The sequence below is a fragment of the Chelonoidis abingdonii genome, chromosome 14 (genome assembly GCF_003597395.2).
Source record: "Chelonoidis abingdonii isolate Lonesome George chromosome 14, CheloAbing_2.0, whole genome shotgun sequence".
In the NCBI taxonomy this organism is placed as follows: domain Eukaryota; kingdom Metazoa; phylum Chordata; order Testudines; family Testudinidae; genus Chelonoidis; species Chelonoidis abingdonii.
The window spans coordinates 19,628,001-19,655,802 of record NC_133782.1 but is presented as its reverse complement, the minus strand read 5'-3'; the positions used below and the strand labels follow the sequence as shown (position 1 = coordinate 19,655,802).

Genomic DNA, 27,802 nt, shown 5'->3' with positions numbered 1-27,802 from the left:
TATCCTTCCCACACAAGTGGGCTGGTTTAAGACAGACCCCTAGCTACGTATTGTTTCTTTAAGTTACCAGGCCCTACTTTGTCTTAAGTATGTTGCAGTTAAAAAGAGAAAGGATCTCCCAAACACCACAAATCCCGATTCAATCATAAAAGGCTATTCTTCTAAGACATATAGTGAAAGCAGTACAGGCAGCTCAAATGTCCACAGCACAGACTAAAGACCAGAGGAAGTTTATTTGATCTACAATGAATTCTTTGAGCTTCGCAGAGTTTAATGCATTCTTTTGAAACACTAAGCTCAGAGGCTGTTGTCTGTTTTTCTCTTTATTAAAAAACTACACTGTATGGTGCAAAGAAACATTTGATCAAATACACAGCAATGAGAATGGCCAAATTCCCATCCCTGGGTCTGAGGGAACACTTCATCCACTCATTACTACTGAATTTCCAGCCCATGATTCTCCATGGATTCCTTCTAGTCAAGTGTACATCATTTCTGCCATGTGGGACATTTTCTTGGGAATATATAAGTAATATTCCATGTATCCTGAAAGATCTTCAATTGTCACATCGTCCACGAAGGCTCGAGCTTGCTCAGAACAAGATCGGGGAGAACCTGACGAAGCCACACCAGAGGGCGATTTGTTCTGCAGAGACTGGGCATGGACTTCTAGCACTGCCTTTTCGCACTCCGACAGGACACTCCGTAAGCCAGAAAAAGAGTACACTTCCATGTCTTGCCACTGTCTGCACTGACATTCCTTGTCCTCGCAAGGACACTGCTTGCTATCGCTGAGCACAGATAATGACTGGAAATCTGAAGGCTGGCTAGAATCCAGATTGGTTTCAAAGGACGAAGAAACAGAAGCAGAATTCTCTCTTGAATTCTCCAAAGGCGGTTCAGTTATGGAAGCTTCCAAAGGTTCATTTCTGGCTCTTCTGCAATCACTGGCATCAAAGCAGGAATCATACTTATCCCCTGTACACGGTTCTTCTGCAACACAAATGTCTGAGCTGATATTACTCTTTGAAGTGTCTTGCTGACTTTTGTGTTTCAACTGGCTGTGGGCAGAAGATGCTTTCATACTGCAGTAGGTAAACTTGGGAGGATGCAGGATAGGAGACTTGGAACGCCTGCGACGCTGGGTTCTTGATGACCCCCTGGAGGGCTTCCTCACACACCTGTTAGGGAACAAAATATGAACAACTAGGTTACTCACAACTCAATTCCAGAGCCTAATGCTTTCCAAAACAGGACATCACTTACAGCAAGACAGTGTCAAGTATCAGCTCTGAATGATGATTATCTATACAGCTACAGAAAATCCCAGCACTCCACTGGTATCTGAACACCCTTGGCAGACTAACTCACAGAAGAAAATTGACAAGAGATATTCGGAATGCACATTCACGATAGCTACAAATGCCAGTATTGGTGATTAAACTCTTGTGTGGTTAAATAAAAGGGGATGGGGAGAGAGAACTGACCTTCCCTCCACCCTAGATTATGCTGGAAGCAGAAGAAAGTGGGAGAACAGCATCTAGAGAGGATTGTAAGAAGGATTGTGAGGTAGCTGATACCCCAAAGGAAGGATGCTTTCCTGCTGTAGGATGGTTTTTGTAACTGAACACACCAAGCTGAGGAGGTTTTGAAGTTGCTGTTGAGAGAAGCAGCAACAGACTCAGGAGAAAGGAAATGATGCTGTGTTTTATTTCATTTATATTGAATTACAAAATGATCATCCAGGACATGTAAGGATCTGGGTGGAAGATAGGAGAGGAAAGGACTGAGATGACAATTGTCACAGATACCGATACTCAGGAGGATGTAATTGATATGACAGAAGAGGAGTTGATATGGAATATTGATATAAATATTGTAGGAGCAGAAATGTATTGATATATAACCTCATTATTGATAGAGTATAAACTTTTACTCAGATAGTGGAAAGTTTATTGGACACCATAATGCTTGGTTTCAATAGGGGCTGTAGGAAGAACAAACAGGGAAGCAAAATAATGGCTTCCCAGATAAGAACATCTAGGTACATACTTAAAAGACAATGAGCCATGGTGTTAGGATCAGGGATCCTGTCTCCTCTGTTTTCATCAAGTTGCAAACCTCCCAGATCAAAGGGCTACAAACACTTAGGAAGTATTTTGATTTGTGGGAAGATGGAGAGGGTTGTCTCTGGTCAGCTGCTGTCTAAGGAGAAAAGCTGTCACAGACAGGTTCTGTGGAGAAGTCTGAAGGAACTGGTCTTCCCAGATCTAAGAAGTGGTAAGTCTTAATGGGTAGAGCTAGATATACGTACAGTCTGTCCTATTTTTTTTTTTTTAAGATCTCTTTTCTATGAAACACTTTTGTGCTAAATAACTAATACTTTGCTTTAAGGAGGCTGTTTGGTCACTGCTTACCTCTGTCATCGCCCCAGAGAGAACAGAATTCCAGGGTCTGGAAATATATCAGATCTGCTGAGGTAATCAGTTACCAGGGGACTGATACCCGAAGCCTGGTCTGAGAATGGAAGAATCACACAGTTCGACTCAGAGCCAGGCAGCAGCTAGAGACCTGAGAGCTGAAGGATGATATTACTCAAAAACATCAGGAGTGATCAGGGGTGCAGTTAGCCCAGTAACTGTGACACACACGGATACTAGTATCTCTTGAAGGGAGACAATCAAACAGCATTTGCTTCAAGGGTTTGTTAAAAGGCTATTAAAAAGAATCAAGATGAACTCTAGGTTAAGGTTCCTATAAACAAAAAAGGGGAAAAATAACATGGCTCAGCTGCTTAATTAAACAAGCAATCCCTGTCTGAAATGATGTTACGCATGTTTTCATCATTTCTAATTGACAAGGCATAAATATACAGTTCAGTTAACAACGTGTTTTACCCATGCCAAGTCTCTTTGGCACAGACAGGTTGAGGTTTGGTTCCATCCATAGCTGTTCTTATCGGTGCTCTCAGACTTGTTCCCTCATCCACAGATAGAGATGCAGTAGATCTGAATGAGAGGAAAAATGCTACATTAAGATAGTGCCACGGCATATGTCTCAAAGTGTCTCCTTATTGATGTTGCGCCCTACCCCCCTCAGAAGGCTACATTAATGGTAATGGGATGTAAATCCATGGTCCAATTTCTATTGTCTATTGCTAAACAGAGACTTATGGTTTCACTGAAAACAGGGGGACAGGATGTCTATAGCAGCAGACTAAGGAGCCAGTGGGAAGGAAGGGAGATGTGGCAACAGAAGCTAAGAGGCTACCTATCCATTATTCCTCTCAGACAGGAATGAAATGCAAGGCAACTCCTGTATAGGACTCTAGGCCCTGTTTTTCAGAATTGCAAGCATACAATTCCATTACCAGAAATGCTTGTTTGCCTAACTCTCTCAACTGCAGTAAATGCAAATAGCCAGTCAGAAGTCTAATGAGCCATCAGTACACACAACCCCTGTGATTAAACATGTGTTTCCACCCCAGAGGTAATGACATTGCAGTGGTCATTGAAATGACTCCTTTATGTCCCTTACCTACCTGAGGGGAGATTGGAGGCTTAGGTAATGCCTCTAAAGCATTGAACAATGTAAGTACAAAGTGTTTTTCATTTTATTAAAACTTGACAAACTGAGCTACTTTTCTACAAGCTCACTTACCCTGCTGCATCTACTCTTAGCTTTTTGAAAGCTGTCTGCAGACTCTCTTCCTCTCTGTCTTTATCTTCTGAGTCCATTGATGAGCTGTCAGAGTAACACTGATTGGGCCATGGAAGCGTGCACTGAAAAATACAAATTGTGATTTGGTGTTGGGAACTTTGAAGACTTACTGGTCTCTGAATAAAACTCCACACAACTGAAACAAAACACAACATGGTGGCTTGTTCCTCTAGTGTCAGTCCCATTGCCTTCAGAATAAAACCGTTCCATTAATATTATTTGTTCACCACAAACTGTGTACTCAGCATTGTTCACAACATAGAGGAAGAGACAACCTCTGCCCTGAAGAATTACAATCTAAGTCTTGCCACTTCCCTACATGCTGTTTTAACACAAGATGTACTTTGACAGTTGGTACTAGTTTATAAAACAGTAACACTGGCATTTCAATTTCACTTAGGCACTTGTCATTGACAGAAAGTACACTGACCTCAATCAGCCCTACTGAGTAGTTTCTGGTCAGCATGCTGAACCAACACTTGCTGAGGAACCTTTGTGTCAATAACGTAAAGAGAAGCTACCGAGATTACGAGAAATGAAGTTAAGCCTGTAAAAAGTATATATATTATCTGCTTGAAATCATACAGAGAAGAGTTCGTTTCAGTCTACAGCGCTACACCACAGACAGGAGTGTAGGATTTAGAGACTAAACAGTTAATTGAGTTATACTGCTTTTGTAACCTGTTACGTTAAATAGGCCACATCTAGCCTAGATAAGGAGATATAAATAACAGGTAAAGCCCTACCAAATTCAGGCTTTACTTAGGTCAATTTCATGGCCACGGGGTCTTAAAATTGCTCAATTTTATGATTTCAGATGTTTACATCAGAAATGTCAGTGTTGTAACCCTGGGGGTCCTGATCCAAAAGGGGAATTGTGGGGATGTCCCAAACCTGTTGTAGAGGATAACAGGATTGTCATTCTTACTTCTGTGCTGCGGAGTTTCCTGCAGCTGGAGGAGGCTCCCGGAGGTGGAGGTAGGTCTGATCTCCCCAGCGTTGCTGGAAGCACTCCAACCAGGTGCTCCTAGCTGCTAGTCAAGGCTAGTGATGAATTAACACATGGGCCCCAGACAATTTGAAAAATAGGTGCCCCTGCCCTGGCAGGAGCCACCAGGGTGGAAGCCCTGAGCCCAGGCAGGAGCTGTGGGGGGCAGCAGCCCCAAGTCCCAGCTGGAACCACTGGGGGGTGGAGGAGAGGGCAGCAGCCCTGAGCCCGGGCAGGAGCCAGAGGAGGGTGAGGGAGCTGAAGCCTGGAGCTCAGGCAGGAGCTGGGAGGGCAAAAGCTCCAAGACCCAGCTGGAGCTTTGCGGGGTGGCAGCCCCCATCCCAGGTCCCCAAGCCCGGGCAGGAGCCATGGAGGGGGGGGTGGCAGAGATAGACCTGAGCCTGACAAGAGCTGTGGGGGCTGGAACCGCAGGGGGCGGAAGCCCCAAGTCATGGCTGGAGCCTGAGTGCCCTCAGCCCTGGCAAGAGCCACTGGCAGGGGGACAGCAGCCCTGAACTTGAGTGCCTAAAGCCTGCGCAGGAGCCAAGGACGGGGAGAAAGGGGAGCAGCCCTGAGCTGGGCTGGAGCTGTCTGGGAGTGACAGCCCCCAGACCAAGTCTCTGAGCCCAGGCAAGAGCCACAGAGGGTCGAAGTCCCGAGCCCTGGCTGGAGCCGTGGGAGGGGGAAGCAGCCCTCAGCCCGGCTACCCCAAGACTGGACAGGAGTCACAGGGGGCGGCAGCCCCCAGCCTGGATGACCCGAGCACTGGCAGGAGTCATGCGGTTGGAGGGTAGCAGCCTGGAGCCCAGCTCTAGGGCTGCTACAGCGCAGAAGTAAAGTGAAGGGGGTACTCACTTCTGCGCTGCCTGTGGAGATAGATCTGATCTCCCTCTGATAACATATATGCAGGGGAAGTACAAGTCTTGTCCCTCCCTAGCCTGCTTATTTTGGGGAAATCTGATTTCACAAGGACAGGCTTATTTCATGGTCCATGACATGTTTTTTTCATGGCTGTGAAATTAGTTGGGCCCTAATAACAGGAACTGAAGTGTTGGGCATTAGCAGCATAATTATATGGATGGGCAGAATGTAGAATATTTACCATTAAACAGTTAGTAGTGTTGTATATTGCTCTTGCAACTTGATTCCTGACTTGAAGGCAGGTTTCCTCCCTGCCACACCTAGCTTGGACTAGGAGCAGAAGACAATAAAGCCCACATTGGAAGAAAGTACTTCTGTGTACATGTATCCAATCAGTCCTGGGCTATAAAGATTATAGAGAACAAATGAAAGCATTTTGCTGTCTGAATCTTAAGGCGGTAGCTGAGCATAGCGCTCGCTATTGAGAAACTGGCTGATCATAATGCTTGCTATTAAGAATCCACTGCTATCTGTTGTCCTAGGTGGATCTTCTCTTCTGTGCACTGCCCCACTGCTACTGGGGAGCTCTCCCATAGGTCTAAGAGCAAATACCAAGGGATCTCTTCCTTCCACTACAGCAGAAGGACCATCTCCTTGATCTGGGTCCTCAGACATGAGCTGTGTTCTCCAATATCTATTCTTTCATGCTCCGTGTCAGTGGTTCCCCAACTTTTTACTCACATGACTCACTAACTGCATTTGGTCTTTTTTTGCAACCAACTCAGGGGTCGTATTTGGGGAAAGGAGGGGCAAAATGGGAGGCCTCCTCACCCTGCTGGGGGGCACCAACCACCCACACCAGCACCCTCTGCCTTGGCCCACAACCCGAATCTTAGCCTAGTGTGGAGGGGAGACCTGGGGGAAGGAGGTTGGAGAGCAAGCCCACCTTGCACTCACATACCGGTGGCTGCTCCTGTCCCACGGACTTGGCCCAGTTACCCATTCTGGGTGTTGTGATCTGGTGCATGGGATTGCAGTGCCACTCAGGTTTGACGAAATCACCCCCGAGTAGCAATGCAACCCCAAACATCACGTCACAACCCCTGGAGCAAGGAACTGGGCCCACCCCTGGGGGGCAGTTTTGGGGTGAGTGCAGGGTGGGCTCACTTTCCAACCCTCCGCCTCTGAGTCTCCCCTTTGCACCAGGTTCACAACCCATTTAGAACTTTGTTGGGACCCACCATTTGGGAAACACTACTCTATGTGCATCATAAGCTGCAAAGTGAAACTTACAAATTGCTTGGGTACATTTCCCTCTGCAGTCCATAGCGCAAATACAGAACTGGCTAAATGGCAAAAAGACGTGCAGGAAAAAGGAGAGAGAACAAATCAGGGTGGAAGTAGAAAGACAAAGTTAGCCACCTCAGAGCTGAATCAGGACAAAAATGCCTCAATTGTACTCTCTGCTTATAAATTCCTGGCTTGGAGCAAGATTCTGCCACTCTCTTTCTGCCCTGATTCAACAGCATCCCAAAGGCTATTTAAGCCTTTTAAAGGTGTGCAATGTACTTTCAGATCTGGGACTAGACAGGAAGGTAGGTGACACTAACCAGACACTTTCTGTAATGAAAAATCAACTATTTCAATTTAATAAGCAGTTGTAAACATATTACATTTAACGGATACAATAAAAACCTTGCATGCCATACAATGCTAACAACCATGCTTTTTGGACAGCTGCGCTGTCCTTCAACATGTCATCCCCAATGTATTCAAGGGGAGTGTTCTCAGCATGGGCACCTGTTGTGTTGCTGGGTTTCCACTGTACCTATCTAGGTTTTTTACAGTTTAATCACCATGGTTTCTGAGCACCATTGTATCAAGTCATATATATCTGCAAAGTAGAAAGATGTGATAAAAATATTCATAGCCAAATAGAAAATGATACAATGTGAAGTGTGATTCTTCTCTAAATGATAACAAAATGTCATTTTCGTACCCTATAGATCTGTGTATATTCAGTCATGCTTAGTTTTCTATCAAAAACACATTTTTATTACTGTTTACTTCAGTCAGCTCTGCACAGCTCTGGGAGAGGAAATGAGATCCTATTCTGGGAGCCTCTGCATCAACAAATTGTTAACCACATTCCCATTGCTTGCTCAATTTCTGTCCTCAGGACATGTAAAACGATGGAAGACAACTCAAGGTAATGATGCTACACTAATGTCCGTGAAGGCATAATTTAATCTCCATAACCTGCAATCTGATTTGACTCAGTCCTGGATGAGTTTGTGGCACTGGCACGTAGGAAACATCCACCCCAACACTCACGTTACAAGTCCAAAAGGCCACACTTGACTAGGAGTCATTGAGACACAAACATCAAACCCCACAATGACTCTTCCCCACAGCCTTCTCTAAAAAGTGTGATTTTATTTCCCACCCATCTATACATATATGTTTTGTTTCAAATTTGACTCAGGCCTTGCTACACAGAAAAGTGGTACTGCTTTAACAAAGCCAGTATAGCTAAAGTAGTACGATCCTCCTCCCTGTGGACACAGTTATATCAGTACAAACTTGCTTAGTGGTATAGCTTAGGGTTTGTCTACACTGGCACTTTACAGCACTGCAACTTTCTCGCTCAGGAGTGTGAAAAAACACCCCTGCCGAGCGCTGCAGGTTTCAGCACTGTAGAGTGCCAGTGTAGACTGTGCACCAGCACTGGGAGCCCTGCCCCTCGTGGAGGTGGTTTTAGAGCATTGAGAGAGCTCTCTTCCTGCGCTGGTGCCGCAACTACACAAGCGACATTAAAGCGTCACCGCACCAGTGCTTTAACGTTGCCAGTGAAGATGTGCTCCAAGTCACAAATATGAAGGGGAATAACCTGCATCGGTATAAGGCACCATTATACTGGTATAGCTGTGTCTACACTAGAGCTTGTACCAACATAATAATTATCATGAAAAACCAGAGCCCTGGCCGAGAGTTACACTGCAAACCCCGTGTGTGTAGCTCAGGCCTCACTTGCACAGACCCGTCGATCTGAAGAGGAGCAGCACCCCGCTCCCCTTGTTCTCTGCATGTGTCTGTCCTTGTGCTGGAGAGGAATGAGCCGCAGAGGGGCCCGGCTCGGGGAAGCGATGCCACAGCGCGTTGCTAACAGGCTCACTGCGCTAACCGAACAGCGGAGCAAGGGGACGGCCGCCGTTTAGCGGTTTGCCTACAGCGCCGAGCACACAGGGGCCAGGGCCCTGGCTCGGCCAATACAAGCAGGCCAGATGAGATGTGGTCGCTCCCTGCCGCCCGCAGCCGAGGGGGCATCGTTCCCTGCCCCCTCCCTCCTCCTCCTCCTCCTCACGCGTGCGATGCTTGCCGGCTGGGAGACCCTGAGCGGCAGCAGCTCCCCTCACAGCCAGCGCGGCCCTTTGCTCCGGACGAGACCCCGCCGGGTCACCTCCGGGCCTTCTGGGGTTGCGCGTCCCAGACCCCCGCGCGCGGCCCCGATCCTTCTTCCACGAGAAAGGACGCGGAGACCGGGGACGGGGGGAACGAGACACGCCCTCCCCACCCGGCTGCGTCACTCACCAGAAGGCCTCCGACTCGCTCGCCGAGAGGGGATAAAAACAACAGGAACTGACGTCAGCGCACGCGAGGAGCAGGATTGCCGAGACGCATGCGCAGCCGCGTCCCCTGCAGAACTATCGGCGGGGCAGCACATGCGCCAATTGTGTTTCTGCGCCCAGCGTTCCCGGAGGGCGCATGCGTGCAACCGGCCAGTCACCGTCCCCTTCCCGGTGCTGAGGGTTTTCCCATCCGGGTTATTCGACCCGAACGGTGACTCCCGCCCCGCGCCGGAAGAAGCCGCTGCGTTTTTGGGCGGCGGCAGCGGGCTCCTTTTCTGTGGGGCTGAGCGTGGTAAGTGCGTTGGGCGGGGCACCCACTCCCCTTCGCCCGTCCTCCCCGCTAGGTGCCCCCTTCTCGGGCGGCTGTACTGCCCCTTTCCCCGGGCCAGCGGGCCGCGTCCGTGCGGCAGGACAGCACAGTCCCTAGCCAGCCGGGAGCCGCCCTGGCTCCCTTCCTCCCCGCCCTGACCGAGCGGTGCCCCGCGGCTGGCCCCAGCTCTCGGCTTCCTCAGGGTGACTGTGGGTGCTGAGTCACCCCGTCCGGCCGGGCAGGCCGGTCCCCGCTGCGGGGAGCGTCACATCGCTCCGGGCTGGGAGCGCAGGGCGGGCCCGGAGCCGGGGGTGTGGCTGGGACCTCAGTCCCCGAACTCCCGGCGGGTGCTGCGGTCAAAGGCGGAGAACGAGTCGGGTTTAAGAAGCGCTAAATTATAAATTCCCACTGGGCCCTCATGGCAGCTCCTGGCTCTAGAGGTAACGCTGATGTTCATAAGTGTCTGAGCCTCCTTCAGGCCGGGCTAGACTCTGTACCTCGGGATGGACGAACTGATGTCTCGTTTTCGAGTTTATTCACTTACAAACTCCTTACCTTTTCGTGTCCAGTGTCCCCATGTGGCTCTTCAGAGGCTGATCGCCAAATGAAATAGAAAAGTGATTTTCAACCCTTGGTCTGCGGGCCCAAGGGGTCCACAGACTATGCCTAAGCTTTCCAAAGGGATTACAGCTCTATCTGAAATTTTTTAGAGATCTGCTCAGACAAACATCACAGTGACCAGTATTGTATTCAACCACTGTCTCTGGTGTTTACTTGCTGCATGACTCAGTTCATGGTATGTGCGTCAAACACATTATGACACATCCAGAAAGATGGATGTGTCATAATGGCACCCAACTAGCAGCTAAGGAATACCTTTGAATGAAGTCATTGCAGAGCAAGCAGCAGACACATCAGCTGGGAGATCTGAGGGGGGCCAGGTAAAAATGAGATTCTCAGGTAATAGAATTTACCCTTCATATTTACTGGTTTCATTTTGTCTTTTGAGAATCTGTGTGACTATTTAGCTGCAGCCCTCTTTCATCTAAATTTATTCTCTCTTCTAGCATATCAAAGAGTTATAATTACTTTAGCAAATGTATTATTCAAATACCAATATAAGTAGTATTGTACTGGTAGCTTGATTTAATAGCCCTTATTAATTAGCTTTCATAATGGTAGTTTATATCTGTTGCTCTTAGGCATCTGTCTCTCTAGTGACTTGAGAACTGAGCTCTGTAGTGAGCAATATTCCATTTATATCTGTCATATCAAAGAGCAGCTTCATAAGGAGTTGGGAGACAATGTTTGTGCCCGTGTGAGTATATGGAGTTCTTACAAATTAAAAGAATCATTTTAACCATACTTACTGGTCTATTACTCCTTTACCAATCAAGAAAACTTCAGTTTAAACACCTGGTGTTAAAAGCTTGTTTTAAACTGATGGAAGCACTGGAACAATTACTAATTTGGTTTTGGGCAACTGATTACCAGTAAAATATTGACATATTAGAAGGAGCTGGAGAAAGGCAACAGAGATTGTTAAAATGATCGAGAGACTGTAAGGATTGATGTTTAGTTAGGCCAGCTGACAGCCAGTTGCACGAGAAGTAAGGGACACAAGTCTAGAAATAGTTTTTGGGCCTTAAACATCCAAGAGGAGATAATTAGTATGAAATGCTTGATATAACAAGGGTAAAACAACTGAAATTAAAGAAAGGGTAAATTTGGCCTGAAAACCTAACAGAACTTTTTGAGGCTGGGATCAGCGACATCAACCTATCTGTGTTGCACAGGGCTGTGAAAAGTTTTCCTCGCTGAGCACTGTTGTTAGGTTGTCCTTAACCCCTAGTGTAGATGCAGCTTGCTCAATGGAAAAATTATATCGTCAACCGAACTACCCTCTCTGAGGGGCGTATTAACTACATAAACGGAAAACCCTCTTCTGTTGGGTGTAGGAAGCACTACGTTATAGTGCTGCATTGGCACAGCTGTAGCCCCATAACTGTGCTGCTGTAATGTAGACATACCCCTGGTTTGTGGATTAGTCATCAAAGGAAATAGTGGAAACCAAATCAAAACCCCGAAGACTGTACTGTAAGGCAGCAGTTCTCAAACTGTACCAACAGTGGCCCACAGAAAGTTGATTGGTGTGGTGTTGCTCGCCCTCCTTGTTTGCTCTACTGCTTCTGGAGTGGAGTTTTGGTTACAGTAGAACTAAGCATAGGAATCTATAGAAAACTCAGCAGAGAGTCCTGTGGCACCTTATAGACTAACAGACGTATTGGAACATGAGCTTTTGTGGGTGAATACCCACTTCGTCGGATAGAAAACTCCTTCACGGAAGAGATCTATCCCATCCCTTGCCCCCACTTGGTTCAGAATTGACACCAAACTATTTTACTGTAAAGGTTTTTATTTGCCTGAGCTTTTACACATGATGATGGCTCTATCATTCTTGCATATCTTCCTGCTCCTCTTTCTGAATCATCTCACGGAAGAGTCTTAGTACAGTGATCAGGGCTGTGTGTATGCTACAATTTACTGTTCAGAATTTTTCTCTTGAGTTATGATGATGATAGGTCATTATAGTAAAGTTTTGAACACAGTGCTGGTTGTCTCCATTTTATTTTCAAACACTCACCTTCTGCTTTCACCACCAAAGGGTAACTCTGTCAGCACCCACAGTGCCAAGGATGAAAACAGAAGCTAAGGATGGAGAAGAGGAAAGTCTTCAGACAGCTTTCAAAAAGCTGAGAGTTGATGCTGCAGGGTAAGCAAGCATATAATGAGGTAATGAGAACCTATGTGACTGGTGAATTGCTAGGAAACCACTCTACAAATCTGAAGCATTTAAAGTAGATACCAAATGATTAGATAGTGGAAGACTTAATTGTAGCACAAAAAATTGAAGTCTTTTAGGTTTTTTTAAGTTTGTAATCAGAGGGCTGTTTAGCTCTGGGGATTAGTAAATGGGATACAGATCACTTCCCATCTAAGTTGCTGGTTCAAGTCCAGCATGGGCTAGCAGTGGCCAAAAATGGCTACTATTTGATAGCTGTCAATTGGCTGCCCATATTAAATGAATTTGGGCTGAGCCCTGGTTATCAGAGAACACGTACACATTATTAGAATGCTGCTAATGTAACTAGTATTTATTGGCAATACAGGCAGCAAAGCCAACCATTGAATTGAACCATGGAGATGGACTCCCTTCTTACCTGCCTCGAGTTCGGTGGTCTTTCCACATAAGTATTGAAGATACTGGTGAGGTGATGCAGGAATCCAGTATTGCCACCACTGGACTCTCGTGTCCAGGAATGACTATTTTTATGACAAAAAACCCTGAAAGGGAGGATGTTGTCTATATCTTCTCCTTACTTGAGCGATCTGATATGCAGTACTTGACTCTTTGCTCCACGATACTAGAGTACAAAGAATCTATCCATCTACTTTTAATTCCCACAGTGGCAACCCTTTCCTACTTCATAAAAGAACATTCAATACGATTATCAATTCTCAACTCTCAAACCTGTTCTACACTGGAATTTCAGCCACTGGTGTAGCTGCACCAGTGCAAATGCCTAATGTAGGTACAGTTTACACCAGAACAGCAGCAGAACAGTGATGCAGCCTTCCTTTTTTTGAAAACAATGGAAACTGGGCTGGTGTAAATAACTCCTGTATAAGCTATTTGCACCAAAGCAACTGAACAGGTGGTTAAAATCCAAGTATAGACAAAGCCTCAGTTTCAAGATGGTTAGGATGACACTGGAAGCCTTACAGAGCCCCAGTATATTCAAGGTCTTTCAGTACAATTGTCACAGATTTCTAGTGAGCCCGGTCAATCCCCTTCCCTGCACATGCCCCTCTCTCCAATATGCTTCAACTCTTTTCCAGTAAAGTGAGCTGTAAGAGATGATGTGATCTCTTCCACCTTGACTGGTCTGTGTTCATAGCAGTTACAGTAGAAAGAGGAGCTTCTTTCTGAATGTTAGTATCTTGGTCTTTTCTACATGTTAGCTCTCCTGGGCTCAGGACATGGTGTAAGGACTGAATTTCACTTCACAGGAAACCTCCACCTCCAAGTGTTGCAAAATAATTCCCTGGTTGGCTGAAATCCAAAGTGCTCAACCCTCATCCTGAAGGAATACGCTGGACTATTACAACTCCCTGAAAATGGGGGTTTGGGATAGATTTGTAATGTCCTACTTTGACACTTAAGGAGCACCTAAATAAATGAACACCCTGCACATATCAAGCATATTTAATCCAGTGATTTCTTATTTGATTTTTAACTAGTTAGTTCTATCTCATTTAAAATCTGAAGTTGGATGCTGGCTCTGTTTAATCAGATTACATTACTCCTAATCTCAAAGATCAAACGTTTGCAACTGACTAAAGAGACTGAAAATAATCCTATGAAAAGTGTCACACATCTATATAGTCTCATCTTGCATTCTGGTCCTGACCGTGACATTCACTGTTTTCCCCTATCTGATTCACTTTAGCTTTCTGTACCCAAGTTTTTCTGTCTGTATAAATGTTGGTATTACCCTCATTTCAAAGTATTTAGGAGTGAATTATTATAACAATAGTTTACAAACATAATGTCCACAAGGAGTTTTCTTTGCAAGTTCAATACAGTAAAACATACCTCGTATTCGTATTTCCCATGTTTGGGAGAGGACCAAAATACGTAAGGATAAGACGACTTTGGTAAACTTAAAATATCAAAGTCCTTGTACAAACACTGCTGCTTGGAGCTGTATAATACTTGGACTTTCCACCAAAGTGCCTTATGACTAAAGATGAATGATCCATGGATTGGATATATGGAAACTGGAGGACATAGTAGTGATGAATGACACGGGAATGGGAAGGGTGATTCACTGCTGTTAATAAGTGGAGGTTACTGCATCATAAATTTCTACTCGTCTGAAATGTCATGGCAGCAGCTCAGAGCTGCTTTACATCTGTTAAGTGAGCTAAATAGGTTGCCAATATGTAGTCTTCATCTTAAAGCAGTTTTAGTTCAGTCCTGATCTTTACATTAAATGAGCCATTTTTTTTCTCATAAAGCCGTACTCCCCCTCCACTGACTACTCTGGATGTGCCCTGTGCTTCTGCTTCACTGTGATTCCCTACTCCCTTTTAAAATGCAGTTCAAAACCCATCTCTTGCTTGCCTTCAGCTATTGCACTGTCATTTGTTTTCCCCACTGCTATACTCTTATCTGACCTCATGCTTCACCTTCTCCTCCTTGTCTGTTTCTGCCCGTTTTCTGTTCCAGGTTAATTGGTTTCTGTCATGAGAGTTGAATGAGCAACTCAGTATGAAACTGTATGAACAGTCTTTTGAGTTAGTGGGAAAAGAAGGAGAAAAATAAAAAAAACAAACTAAAAAAAACTAAAAAAAAAAAAAAAAGAAAAAAGACAAAAAAAAAAAAAAAAAAGAACAAATATACAATAGATATAAGAGAAAAAACAAACAAAAATGAAAAAATGAAAAGACAGAAAAAAAAAAAAAAAAAAAAAAAAAGAAAAGACAAAAAAAATACAAAATCAATAAAAAAAAAGAAAAAGAGAATGAAAAGAAATGAAAAAAAAAAAAAAAAAAAAAAAAAACTAAAATAGAAAGAAAAGAATAAAAAAAAAAACAAAAAAAAAAAAAAAAAAAACAAAAGAAGATAAAATTAAAAAGACTAAAAAAAACAAAAAAATGAAAAAAAAAAAGAAAAAAAAGAATAAAGACAAAAAATAAAAAAACAAAAAAAAAAAAAAAATTAAAAAGACTAAAAAAAAAAAAAAAAAACAAAAAAAAAAAGATATATAAAACAAAGAAAAAAAATAAAAAAGAAAAAAATAAAAACTAGAAGCTGAAAAACAAAAAAAAAAAATATAAAAAAAAAAAAAAAAAAGAAAAAAGAAACAAAAAAAAAAAAAAAAAAAAAGAGAAAATAAAAAAACAAAATATAAAAACCACAAAAAAAGCCCAAAAAACAAAAAAAAATAAAAGACAACAACAATTATAATAAAAACAACAACAAAAACAAATAAAAACAAAAAAAATCAGAAAAAAAAAAATATAAATAAAAAAAATAAGTTAAATTAAAAACAAAATAAAAAACACACAAAAAAGAACAAAAAAAAAAAGAAAAAAAGTAAAAATCAAAACAAAACAAAAAAAAAAAAACCAAAAAAATAATAAAAAAAAGAAAAAAAGAAAATAAAAAACAAAAAATGAAGAAGAACAAAAAAAAAAATAAATTACAATTAAAAAAACAAAATAAAAAAAAACAAAAAAAAAAAAAAAATGAGACAACAAAAAAAAGAAAAAAAAAAAGGAATAAAAGCAAAAAAAAAAAAAATAACAAAAATTACTATAAAAACAAATAAGAAAAAAAAATATATACAGAAAAAATAACAAAAAAAAAAAAAAAAATAAATAAAAAAAAAAAAAACAAAAAAAAAAAAAATATTAAAAAACTAAAAAAAAAACATAAAAAAATAAGAAGAAAAAAAAAAAAAATAATAAAATAAAAAAAAAAAAAAAAAAAAAAAAAAAAAAAGTAAAAAAAAAAAAAAAATAAAGAAATCAACAAAAAAAAAATTAAAAATGAAATTTAAAAAACAATATAAAAAAAAAAAAAAAAACAAGAAAAAAACAAAAAACAAAAAAAAAAAAAGAAAAAAAATAAAAAAAAAAAAAAAAAAAAACAAAAAAAAATAAAAAAAAAAATTAAAAAAAAAAAATAAATGAGCAAAAAAAAACATATAAAAATAAAAAAAAAAATATAAAAGAAAAAAAAAAGGAAAAAAAAAAAAAAAAAAATGAATAAAAAAAAAAACAAAAACAGAAAAAAAATTAATAATCAATAAACAAAAAAAAAAAGAAATAAAAAAAAATTAAAAAAAAAAAAAAAAAAAATAAATAGAAAAAAAAAAATCAACCAATCTGTAAAGTGATTTGAGATTCTTCATACTGAAAACCTCTCTGTAGAAAACGAATCCATTTGTACACTTAGTGGATTCAGAAAACATGAGTTCTAAGCATTCATTCATTGGTCATGGGAGCAATGCTATGGTTAAATCTAACTTTACTTCCTTCTGGTCTTCAGCAGTGAGCAGCAAAACACAAGCTTCAGACAGAAGCTGGATTATTATATAAACCCCTGTCCATTCCACTGCTAGTAATCTGCCTTTAAAACTGTTTTCACCTGCCTGAACATGGTTGTAATGCTGTTTGTCCACACTTAACCCGTTTTATAACTGTGTGATATCTGAGCATTTTTATAGAATGTAGCTATAGAAAAGATTTACTGGCTCATATATATTATTCTCTATTATATATTTATTGGTGTATTCTTGCCCCCATTAATGGGTAATTGCAGGTATTGTTTTGGCTAACAGCTTGCAACAAGGTATGGTTTGGTAAATAAGGCTGACTGGAACTGTTGTTATCGTATTTAATATTTATTAGTTTTAATGCCAAAAGATGTGTTAAGAACGTAACAGGACAAATGAAGAACCCTGATCCATGCCTGGCGAAGCTTAGACTTGAAAATTAAACATGATGTGATAACAGATGAGTGTAACAAATAGTAGGGTGAGGAAGGACACAAGTTACTACAATACCATCATATGCTTGCTTAATTGATGTATGTTCACATATTGGTGGTTCATTATGAAAATTCACTGTGAATTTTTAACACTTGAGTTACGAACTAGCACACTGTCTTTCCTGGTTTGGTGCTTCAATGAAGCTTTTAGGAGACCATTTACAAACAGTTTGCTTAAGGCATTTCTGGTTACAGAAGAATGTGGGTTTTGGGAAAGAAAATTCATTGCCTCTCCACAGTATTTTTCAATATATATCTATCTTCAGTTAATAGCATTGTATTTCTGTTCCTCTTTCAGGTCCACTGCTTCTCTTCCTGTGGGTGAGGGTACAGTTCCAAGAGCACTGGTTAGAACAGCTACAGATGAAACCAAACCTAAGAATGTGTGCACATCTAAAGAAGCCTGGCATGGGTAAGCAGAGGGCAGCCTGAGACTGGCTGAACTGTTTTCTAAATGAACTGGAATTATTTTAATTCTAATTACCCAATTCTGTTCCTGGTTTTGGATTCTAAACAGACTTGTTCACAAAATTTTCAGTTTTTAGTTTCCCTTTTAAAACAAACCTGCCTGTCCTCCTTTTCCCCTCACTCCCATGCCATTGATGTTCTGTTTCTAAATGAACAAGTGAAACACCTCTGAACTGTGGGTGAAGTTCTGAATGCTGCAGCTGCACTAGCATTAGGTACAGGAGCAGTATAAACCTATCCAACAAGCTGCTGTACTTGGAAATGAGTCATTTTAAGTCATGAATCCTTTCTTGCAGGATCATTTGCCATCATAACGTAGAGACACATCTAAGGCACATCTATCTCTGAATATTTTGTCTTTTGTTTCCTTAATGCTTAGTGCGTATGCAGCACTTTACATTTTCAAATTGCTGTTAAAACATTCTTGAATCACTACTATTTTCATGTGGCCTCTGTAGTGTTGTTTCATCCCATGTGCTAAGTACCCTCCCTCATCTCTTTCAGAATCCTCCTTAAAACCACCTTTATTCTTTCTCTTACACTGATCTCTCAGGTGCTAGCTCCACACCTTAGTTTACCAGAATTGGTATCATGTCTGTACAAACTAACTCGGACAATCTTGTACACCTGTTTTGTAAAGCTCAGTGGATGCTACTGACACTCATTAAAATGTAATATAAATACAGTAGAACCTCAGAGTTATGAACTGACGGGTCAACCACACACCCCATTTGGAACCAGAAGTACACAATCAGGCAGCAGCAGAAACCAAAAAAAAAAGCATATACAGTACATGCATCTGAAGAAATGGGTTTTTTACCCACAAAAGGTTATGGCCAAATAAATCTGTTAGTCTTTAAGGTGCCACCGGACTCCTTGTTTTGCAAATACAGTACAGTAGTGTATTAAACATAAACTACTAAAAAAAAAAAGGCTTTGACAAGGTAAGGAAACTTTTTGTGTTTGTTTCATTTAAATTAAGATGGCTAAAAGCAACATTTTTCTTCTGCATAGTAAAGTTTTATAAAATGTATTAAGTCAATGTTCAGTTGTAAACTTTTGAAAGAACAACCATAATGTTTTGTTCAGAATTGCGAACATTTCAGAGTTACAAACAACTTCCATTCCTGAGATGTTCGTAACTCGGAGGCTCTACAGTGGAGGAGTTTGCTTTTTAAATAATTTTCCTACTCTGATTCACAGAAAGAAAATAGTACTTGCTCCTGGTTATAGAGTAAACAGTCACTTGTGTGTCTTGTACTGCTAGGTCTATGAGGAAACCTTCCAGAGGGGCAGTGAGAACCCAGCGTCGGAGGCGTTCTAAGTCTCCAATCCTTCATCCTCCTAAGTTTATCCACTGCAGTTCAAAAACGCCTTCTGTGTGCAGCCATCTGGTACACAAGAGCCAGATAGACACTCCGGACAACAGCACAGGGCTAGGGGTGCCAATCCCAAAGGAACTCTGTGCAAATGAACGATCCAGTCCTGTTCTTGATGGTGCTGGCCACAAGGGAGTTGGTGCTGAGCATTCAGGGGCTTCTCTTGCAGAGCCAGTGCAAGAGAACAAACAAGAAAACTCTTCTGTTGCTGTTTCTCTGATGTCCAAAGCAAGTCTAAAGACCACAGATCTTTCTGACTTCCAGTCAGTGTCCAAACAAAACAAGAGTAAGCCATGTGCATGCATGGACAAGGCCTGTCAGTGTAAGCAGTGGCAAGACATGGAAGTGTACAAATTCTCCGGCTTGCAGAACACCATCCCATTGTCACCAGAAAGAACAGTTGCTGAGGACCACTCCCAGCCTTTGCCATCAAGAACTCCCTCAAGCTCTCCACGATCTTGTTCTGAGCAAGCAAGGGCCTATGTGGATGATGTGACTATTGAAGACCTTTCAGGATACATGGAATATTACTTATATATTCCCAAGAAAATGTCTCACATGGCAGAAATGATGTACACCTGACATCAATGGGCTTTAGAGAAAGGGTTTGATTGAAATCTGCCCTCAGTCACGCTCCACATGAGAAGCAATCCACTCCCTGCTCACCGTGCTTGCAATAAAAACACTTCATTGCATCTCAGCTAACTTTTGTTATTTAAACCAGACAAAACACCTTAATTTAGAAACATGACAGCTCTAACCCTAGAATGGTGGTTGGTTTGGTTAAAGAACGGTCTCTTCCAATAGCTGCTTATGGAACAGATAATTTGGGAAATTCTGCATTGATTAAAGGTCTTATTTAAAAAAAAAAAAAAAACCACCTGCAGTTCTGGGTTATTGTACAGATGGGTCCATAGAAAGCACTGTGTGAGATCAGACCTCTTTATTTGGGAAGTCTGATGCTGCATCTTAGCTCATCTGAGTTCACTTTTTGATGCTTGATTGCAACTAATATGCAGACAATTATGGATTCAGGGTTAGCATTGGAAACTGTCAAGTGGGGCTGTGTAGCACCAAATTATGGGAACACTTAAAAGTGGGTCATGCCCCATTTTTCCTTCATCTTTACATCCATTGCTCTAATTATTTCCAGGTGCCTGAATTTTTGCTTTTCTGGGGTGGGTGCAATGTTTGTTTTTATGATTAAAAAGCAGTTTTGTTTCTAGCAGGATAAACTTTCTCTTCATACTCTGACCTTTTCTTCCCTTTTCTTTTATTCACAGCTCTCCTATTCTCCAAGTTAGTATAGTTATCAGATGTTAGTATTAACATTGCAAGAGGTATTATCACATTAGGCTTCCCAATCAGAGAAATAATTCAGGTAATCAGAGCTTCTACCTTTGTCTGCTGCAGCAGAAATAGATGGCTTTGTATCTCGAATGTAATTGTTCCTCATTTAATAGCCAAAGGAAAAGCAATTGATGAGATGAGTTGACTCCTTTGCAGTTTGTTTTTTAAAACGTGCATCAAAAGACCAAAAATAACATTAGCTAACTTCTTCAGTGTGCTTTTGTCTGCACATCCTTCTCCCACTGTAATCCTGATTATTGTTAGACAAAAACAACAAATTTGTCCTCCCTGCAGTGGCTCATTTCTGAGGGCTTGTCTGCTCTGGTATGCTAAATAGATGCTGCTATGATTGATCCAGCGGCATCGATTTACCAGGTCTGGTAAAGACACAATAAGTCCATGGCAGAGTGCTCTCCCATTGATTTCAGTACTTACCTTCCATCTCTCGGAAAGGTTATGTTGGCGGGAGAGCATCTCCCACCAAAGTAGTGCAGTGTAGACACCACATTAGGTCAATGTAAGCTACGTCACTCGACGGGATTTTTTTTACACACCCCTGAGTGATGTAACTTAATCTATTTTAAGTGGCAGTGTAGATCAGCCCCTTGAGACACATTTTTGACACAAGTAACTAACACTTGGTCATTTGCCAATCCGGGACATCTTGGGCCTTCCTGCTGCATGCATGTGTTCTCCTTTCCCTCCCTTCTGGCAATCCATTTACTAAAACATATAAGTATTAGTATTGTGATCCTTGTCTTGTCATGAGGCAGAGTGTGTATCTCCCTGCACAGAAAAGCAGCTGCGGCTCAAATCTGCATGTGATCACATCAAAGCAGCACCAGCTGTCTCCTGTTCTAGATTTAGCAGTGGAGAGGTGCAGGGGAGTATACTGCCAGGTACTGAAACTACCCCTTGTGGGGAGGGCCTGAACCAGTGTTATCACTTGCTGATACTTTTGAAGTTCTGTGCCTTGTGTGACAGAAGAATCATTTAGAAGAAACACTTCCTTGCTAAATTCCATTGGCACCTCTGATTATGAAGAATGTCATCCCTGCTCCATTATCTGCAGCTTGATATGGCTTAATGACCTAGGATGGTCATTATCTATTAGTGTTATAATCTAACCTAGTGAAGTGGCTTCACTATTAAGACAGAATTGATGATCCCAGACTAATTAGCATTTCTTAATGTCAAGCTTAATGTCTTAGGCAGGCTGCTCTGGGTCCATTTTCCCTTTCAACTTCCCTGCGTTCACATTCAAATACACGTGACAAATCTTACTAAGTTATCTGAAGTAGCTCCATTTCCTTGTGTGTGGTGATCTGCTGCAGGAATAGAACTAAAATTGTAAACTCTGAAATTTCATTTTCTCCCCCAATTGCTCATTTTTCTGTTTTTTTCCTATATATATAATATATATAAGTACCAGCTCATTGCATTGCTCATCTTCTAATTTATACAGTAGGTATTACGTTTGGGGAATGGGAGTAATACCTTTCCTAGGGAGGAGGGCCCAGTTACCATTCCACTATTTTGTTTTCTCATTGGAGTCCCATAAACTTAGGGGGAAGGATTTATATTTTGATTGCCCTGCTTTAAAGTACATGAAGTGCAGTGTGGTGCAGCTGGTACAGTCAATTACTTTGTCCTGAATTTTATGAAGCGTGAATCCTGCAGCACAAAGCAATATCTAGTAGGGACCCTAAAGGAAAACTGTACAGTAGTTGGGTATGAACTGTTGATGGTTAAGGAAGGAAAAGCATCCAAACAAGTTGGTAAACCATGTCTGGCCACTAGATGTCACCTTTACTCCATGTCCATGACAATATAGACCCACTGGCTAACTGATACTTACCTTAAACTTTCTAAGTAGTGCATCAGTTCAGTCATTTAGGAGTCCTACAGCCAAGTGGTGCTTAAAATACACATTTGAATATAATTTTGATTACAGTTTTGTTGTGGAACAGTGTTGCAGTTTGTAATGTAAATAACTTTCATGGTCTTGAACTTGGCCTTTTTTTAAGGCATTAACATCATTGGTGGTGGTAGACCCAGGGGCAGCTCTGGGCACCAGCGCACCAAGCGCGTGCCTGGGGCGGCCTGCCAGTCACTGTGAGGATGGCAGGCAGGTGGCTTTCGGTGGTGCGCTACTGCCAGTCCCGCAGCTTTGGTGGCAATTCAGCGGTGGGGACGCCGATGGCACAGCACCAGCGGACCACCTACAGGCATGCCATCGAATCTGCGTGACCAGCGGACTGACCACAGTTGCGCTGCCAAAAGCCGCCTGCCTGCCGTGCTTGAGGCAGCAAAATACAGAGCCGCCCCTGGGTAAACCAGATAGGAATAATAAACTCTGCTCTTCTAGACCAGCATGAGCTGTACTTGAAGACACTTCATTGTTAATAACTCTTCAGTTTTATCACAGGTCTTGCAATATTTTGTTTCTTTTGAAGTCCCAGCACCTGGAGTAAAGTGGCTACATGAGAATCTCAGTTCTCATTTTTAAAAAAATAAAAAAATCTACCCCTCAGAGCAGAGAGAGTTGAAAATGTGACTTGTTTGTACCTTAAAGGCTCAAACCAGAAGATAGTGAAAGAACCCAACACTTACTATTTTAAAACTTGTTTTTAAGCCAGTCTTAAAACTTGAGGTCTAACTCATGATGTTTGAATGCTGGGGGTTGACAGTTCTGCACCTGGCATTTCTGAGCCTCAGATATGAGGCTTAGATACTATGGTGGTAAGTGCAATATAAGAAACTATGTAGAACAGAATTTTGACCTTAGCTCCTTTCTTGTTTGAATGACCTCTCTGAGAACCTGAATGGCTAGGTAAGGGAAGATCCTTGGCCACAAGTGTGCTTTAAAGCTGGTGGTGTGTTTTCTTCTAGAACAAGGTTAGCCTAAGTGACTGTTGTGCTTAACTTTGTTGTGCATGCACTTGCAAATGGCTAGGTGTATTTGCATGTGGCACTGCAGTTAGGTACCCTGTTACATGTACTTCTGCAGTTCTAAAAACTGAAGCCCATAAAGATAGCATCAGTTGTAAAGCCCTGTACAATCATGCAATGGGTTGTCTTCATTTTACAAATGAGACAACATGTTTCAGCATGCCTGGACCTATACAAAAAATCAGTGGTAGAGCTGGGTTTAGAACTCTGGAGTTCCTACCTCAACACTTTACCTCTTAGTAGGGGTGCATAATGTGCCAGCAGTAACACAAGTTGGCTCCATAGCTGCCACTGTTTCCTGCTCCTAGTAATATGGTGGTCACTAGATAGCACATCATCCTTTTATAGCCTTGCTAAGTGTCTCCTTGGAGTATGGGACAGGTTGACAAGAGGGAAGGATTTGGATCAGTGTGACATGCTGCGGTAACTTTCTCCCTCTTTCCTGTGCACTCACCAGTCTTGTATTTGAAGATGGGAGTTATGTGCTAATACATAGCAGCTGTATCTGGCTCTGTAGTTTAGTTCTATCTCTTCCAAGCACAATGAAAATAAGCAGAGCTCACACCACCTACTAGACAGAGCCACTGCTTGTAAATCTTTTGGAGTAGCAAACGTTGATTGACTATAAAATAAATAAATAAATAAAAAGCTGCCCCTAAGGTGAAACACATCCAGACATGTGATCTATTTATTTGTTTTTTAAAGTAGGTCCTATGGCCCATCTGAAGTAGGTAGGGAACATTTGGGGCAGCCAGCAACCTCTCTTTGGAGATGAATGCATCTTCTGTGCAAACTTGGTCTCAGCTGACCCGGGAAGTGGATTGCAGCAGATGCTTCACATGCATTTACAGTTGCTTGTTCATTGAGGGCTTGTCATATTTGAAAACATGCACTGGCGAGCTAAAGAGTTTTAAAATTGATGTAAAAATGTGCAAACCCTCCTAGTCTAGATCCACCAACTGCTTTAAACCTTGCTTAAATCTGTTTGGTTTAATTCTGTAAATTACAGATGCAAGCAAAACTGATTTAAACACATCTACGCTAGACCAGGCTTAAGATAACACTGGCTCATCCTACGTATCACAGCATGAAAATGGGAAAGTACAGTGCTTAGTTACACCTGTACTATTGGTGACAAGACCCTGGATTGGCATGAGTGATGGGGATGAGCATAATTTCAAATAATGTTTGTAACTCCAAACCTTTCTTGGGGTTTCACTTTAATGTGTGTATTCTTGTCTTCCTCTTGCCCCCCTTCCTCCCAATACTGCCTGTGAGTGAATAAATGGGATTTAATTTAAAATTTTAGTGCTTCATGCAGCGTACTTCAGGGGGACAAAAATGTTGAGGAATGAGATGAACACTAAAGTGCCCATTAAGTGTGGCCTCTGCCTCATTCACATAATTATGTCAAAACTTTAGTGGAAGGAATGGTGTTACAGGGGAGCAAAGACTGAGCGGATGGATGAAATTGGCGGGTAACAGAGACCTGAGCCACTTCCCTGCAGATGGTAAAGGTCCTATTGTGTCTAGCTTAGCAGGAGAGCTAGCCAGAGGTCTAGTAAGGCTGCCTCCTATCTTGGGAATTGTGGGATTGGTCTGAGTCTAGTTCTTGCTCTCCAACTGTGCTGGGAAAGAGGTAGTGGAGGGGAGTGAATCTTTAGAAAGCTGTTATCCCTTTGCTTCAGTGAGCGGGGAAAGCGTGGGAGCAATTTGCAGACGCATGTTGGGGGACAGCATTGCCTCAAACACTAGCTTTATATGAGCTTTTTGCCTTGGCTGTGGTGTTTCTGCTTTTCCCCCGCTCCCAGTCCTAGCCACTGTTGTGGAATGACTGCGTTCTGAGAGCAAACCCCCAGTCATCTGTCCACTTCCTGCCCCCTACATCCTCTGGTTCCCCCCCGCCCTAAATCAGGAAACGTGCCCCAGCCCTGAGCAGATCTCTGTGCAGTGGAGGAAAAATGCCAAAGTAACTAGCAGAAGCTCTCCCCCTTCTCACAGGCACCTCCCCTAGCTACTTCCCAGGGTCTATTTTTAAGCAGGCACTTACTTTCCCAGCTTCTCCCCTCCCCTCTTCTTTTTTCTGGATTTCTGCCCAAGGGGGGGTGTCTCTTTCCTCCTTCATAAAAGGCCCCTGGAGCAGGGGTTGGGCCTGTGGGGGTTTATTTTGGGAGCAGCTCCTGGGATCCGATGGCCTTGTTAGGGCAGTGTTGACCTTTCTAAGGCAGGAGGAGGAGAGAGGGAAGGGGCTGCGAAGGAGAGACAGACACACACACACAATGGGACTCTGAGGAGGGAGGGACTCTGCAGGCAGCCGGAGCAGCAGCAGAAGCTGTGGGGCATAGCAGCCTGGGCGGGTATGATCAGGAAAGGGGGAGCCCCCCAGAGAAGCACGGGGGCCCCCTGCCCTTTACTGGAGAGCCTCGTAAAGGGGTCGGACGCTTCCCCAGTGCAGTGTCAGGGCAATGCGAAACCTGCAGAGATACAAGTCAGATCTTATCCCTCCTCGCCCAATCTGCCCCAGTACCACAGCATGGTCCATGCTTGATTGTTTGGTCCCCTAGGTGACAGGTGGGTGCTGGGTTGCAGACAGGTCCCTGGGACGTTCACAGTGTTTGCAGTGTCCTCACCCAATCCTTTTCCAAGACAGGATCCCTTCCCAAATCCCTCCCTTTATCCTCTGGCTGGACAGCACAAGGCAATCCTCCCCTTGGCGCAGCACCTTGCTTTGAGCATGTTTAATTTGGAAATGTGGCAACATTTTAAATTGCCCAAACTTTTGCTTATGAAAAACCATTCAGCTAAGTAGGAAGGAAAGAGGGAAAGAAAGAGGAAGGAAGGAAGGAGCAAAGTGAAAATCCCGGCTTGCTGAGCTTCAATGGCACCATGAGTGGAGGAAGGTTTGATTTTGACGATGGAGGAGCGTATTGTGGAGGCTGGGAAGGGGGGAAAGCCCATGGCCATGGCATCTGCACTGGTCCCAAGGGCCAAGGGGAGTACTCGGGTTCATGGAACTATGGTTTTGAAGTGGTGGGCATATACACGTGGCCCAGTGGCAACACCTATGAAGGCTACTGGTCTCAAGGCAAGAGGCACGGTTTGGGGATCGAGACTAGAGGACGGTGGCTTTACAAAGGCGAATGGACTCATGGCTTTAAGGGACGCTATGGGACAAGGCAGAGCATGAGCAGTGGAGCAAAGTACGAAGGCACCTGGAATAACGGGCTGCAGGACGGTTATGGCACTGAGACTTACGCAGATGGAGGTAAGGGTGACACTGACAGGGCCAGTTGGGATCAGGTCAGTGAGCAACATATTTGACCTGTAAATCATCCCAGGAGAGAGGGAGTTCAAGTCAGATCACTAATAGCAAAAGCTGGGGAGGAGAAATCAAGGCACTTTACTAGAACATTCTACCTCTACCATATATTTTTATATATTTTTGTTTGTGAGAAAGCTTTATGTGTGACATCTTTTTCATCTACTTGCATTTAGGCCCTAATTTCTGTAGTCTGACTGCCCCTTGGAAAATTGCAACACTCAGTAATCTACCCACATTCTCTTTTCTGTACACCAGAAAAGTGAGACAGACTCAAATAATTGTAAAGCTGCTGGATGACTATGCTTTGTATGTGAAAAACTTCCTCAAATGTCTTGTTTATAGATGTTTTCTCCAAACTTTATTTTCAATAATGTGAGGCTAGTGAAAGACTGGATTATATTATGGGCTCTCTGAAGAATTATGGGCTCATGACTACAGCAAACTATAAAGTGATAAGAATTAATTCTCATTGGGCAAAGAGTTGTGAATGTTTTCACCTTATACATCACTGGATCATCTACAGCATTTTAATGCTCTGTGTCTATTTATTAAATACTACATTGCATGAATGCACTGAACATGTGCATGACTAAAACTCAACCCGAATGCTTATCAAAGCTGTCTAGAGAGTTTAGTCACCTATCTTCCACTAGTATAAATCTCCTAGACTACTTTGAAAATCTCAGCCCGTGTTAAAGCACAGAGGCCTTCAGTATACAAGTGTTCGTCAGACATTTTGCAAATGCTCTGAACGATAAAGAAAAAAATTAATTAGAGGAGGTGGAAAGCATCTGAAACTGATGAACAATCGTAATGCAACATCACAGGAATCCTGTGCAAGTAATTCTGCAACTCTTCAATAGTGTAACAGTGCGTGCTGCCATGTTTCGTATGGCTAATCAAGAGGGGAGGGCAGGGGAGGGGAGTACTTGCAGATACATCCCTGAGGATTGCACTTTATTATTATTATTATTCAGGACCCACAATGCCAATTATTTATGAAGAAAAATAATTTGAGAAATGTATCTCTTCCTAATAAAAAAGCATATCACATTTACAGCATTTCTCAACTGCGGCCACAAAGGGCTTTTCTTGCAGTCACAGCCTCGTGGGTGCTGATTGGGGGAGGGGCAAAGCAGGAATCCCTCCCCAGTGTCGCCAGCAGGTGCTGGTCCATGCCCCCTTCTGAAGCCACAACCACT

The 27,802-nt window shown here is 42.6% G+C and overlaps 3 protein-coding genes across 8 annotated transcripts in view; 2 read left to right on the top strand and 1 right to left on the bottom strand.

The window, feature by feature from the left end:
• Positions 1-200: 200 nt before the first annotated feature.
• Positions 201-9,331, bottom strand: LOC116817319 (oxidative stress-responsive serine-rich protein 1-like). 6 transcript variants are annotated; one of them, XM_075072282.1, is made up of 4 exons: positions 9,161-9,331; positions 3,661-3,782; positions 2,898-3,008; positions 201-1,181 (listed from the first exon to the last, which is right to left on the bottom strand). In XM_075072282.1, exons 2-4 carry the CDS (start codon positions 3,735-3,737, stop codon positions 479-481), a joined length of 891 nt encoding a protein of 296 aa, XP_074928383.1. In that variant the 5' UTR covers positions 3,738-3,782; positions 9,161-9,331; the 3' UTR covers positions 201-478. The 6 variants fall into 6 exon arrangements, with proteins under 6 accessions (XP_074928383.1, XP_074928384.1, XP_074928385.1 ...); XM_075072283.1 differs by lacking the exon at positions 9,161-9,331 and adding an exon at positions 9,030-9,147; XM_075072284.1 differs by lacking the exon at positions 9,161-9,331 and adding an exon at positions 8,934-9,013.
• Positions 9,332-9,404: 73 nt separating this feature from the next.
• Positions 9,405-19,671, top strand: OSER1 (oxidative stress responsive serine rich 1). The gene is made up of 4 exons (XM_032767302.2): positions 9,405-9,490; positions 12,174-12,281; positions 17,428-17,541; positions 18,865-19,671. The coding sequence occupies exons 2-4, from the start codon at positions 12,205-12,207 to the stop codon at positions 19,556-19,558; spliced, it is 885 nt and encodes a 294-aa protein (XP_032623193.1). The 5' UTR covers positions 9,405-9,490; positions 12,174-12,204; the 3' UTR covers positions 19,559-19,671.
• Positions 19,672-25,083: 5,412 nt separating this feature from the next.
• Positions 25,084-27,802, top strand: part of JPH2 (junctophilin 2) — a 67,112-nt gene continuing 64,393 nt past the window's right edge. The window contains exon 1 of the mRNA XM_032767370.2: positions 25,084-26,543. Coding sequence (XP_032623261.1) covers positions 26,165-26,543 — 379 coding nt within the window. The 5' untranslated portion in view covers positions 25,084-26,164. The remainder of the gene's footprint in view (positions 26,544-27,802) is intronic.

Bases quoted from the DNA above. Each gene is read 5' to 3' on its own strand.
- OSER1 (XM_032767302.2), top strand. From the start codon at position 12,205: ATGAAAACAGAAGCTAAGGATGGAGAAGAGGAAAGTCTTCAGACAGCT. The intron at 12,282-17,427 runs GTAAGCAAGCAT...TTCCTCTTTCAG, and splicing joins CTGAGAGTTGATGCTGCAGG to GTCCACTGCTTCTCTTCCTG. The intron at 17,542-18,864 runs GTAAGCAGAGGG...TTGTACTGCTAG, and splicing joins TCTAAAGAAGCCTGGCATGG to GTCTATGAGGAAACCTTCCA.
- LOC116817319 (XM_075072279.1), bottom strand. From the start codon at position 3,905: ATGGGACTGACACTAGAGGAACAAGCCACCATGTTGTGTTTTGTTTCA. The intron at 3,009-3,660 runs GTAAGTGAGCTT...CCTCTCATTCAG, and splicing joins CTAAGAGTAGATGCAGCAGG to ATCTACTGCATCTCTATCTG. The intron at 1,182-2,897 runs GTAAAACACGTT...GTTCCCTAACAG, and splicing joins GCCAAAGAGACTTGGCATGG to GTGTGTGAGGAAGCCCTCCA.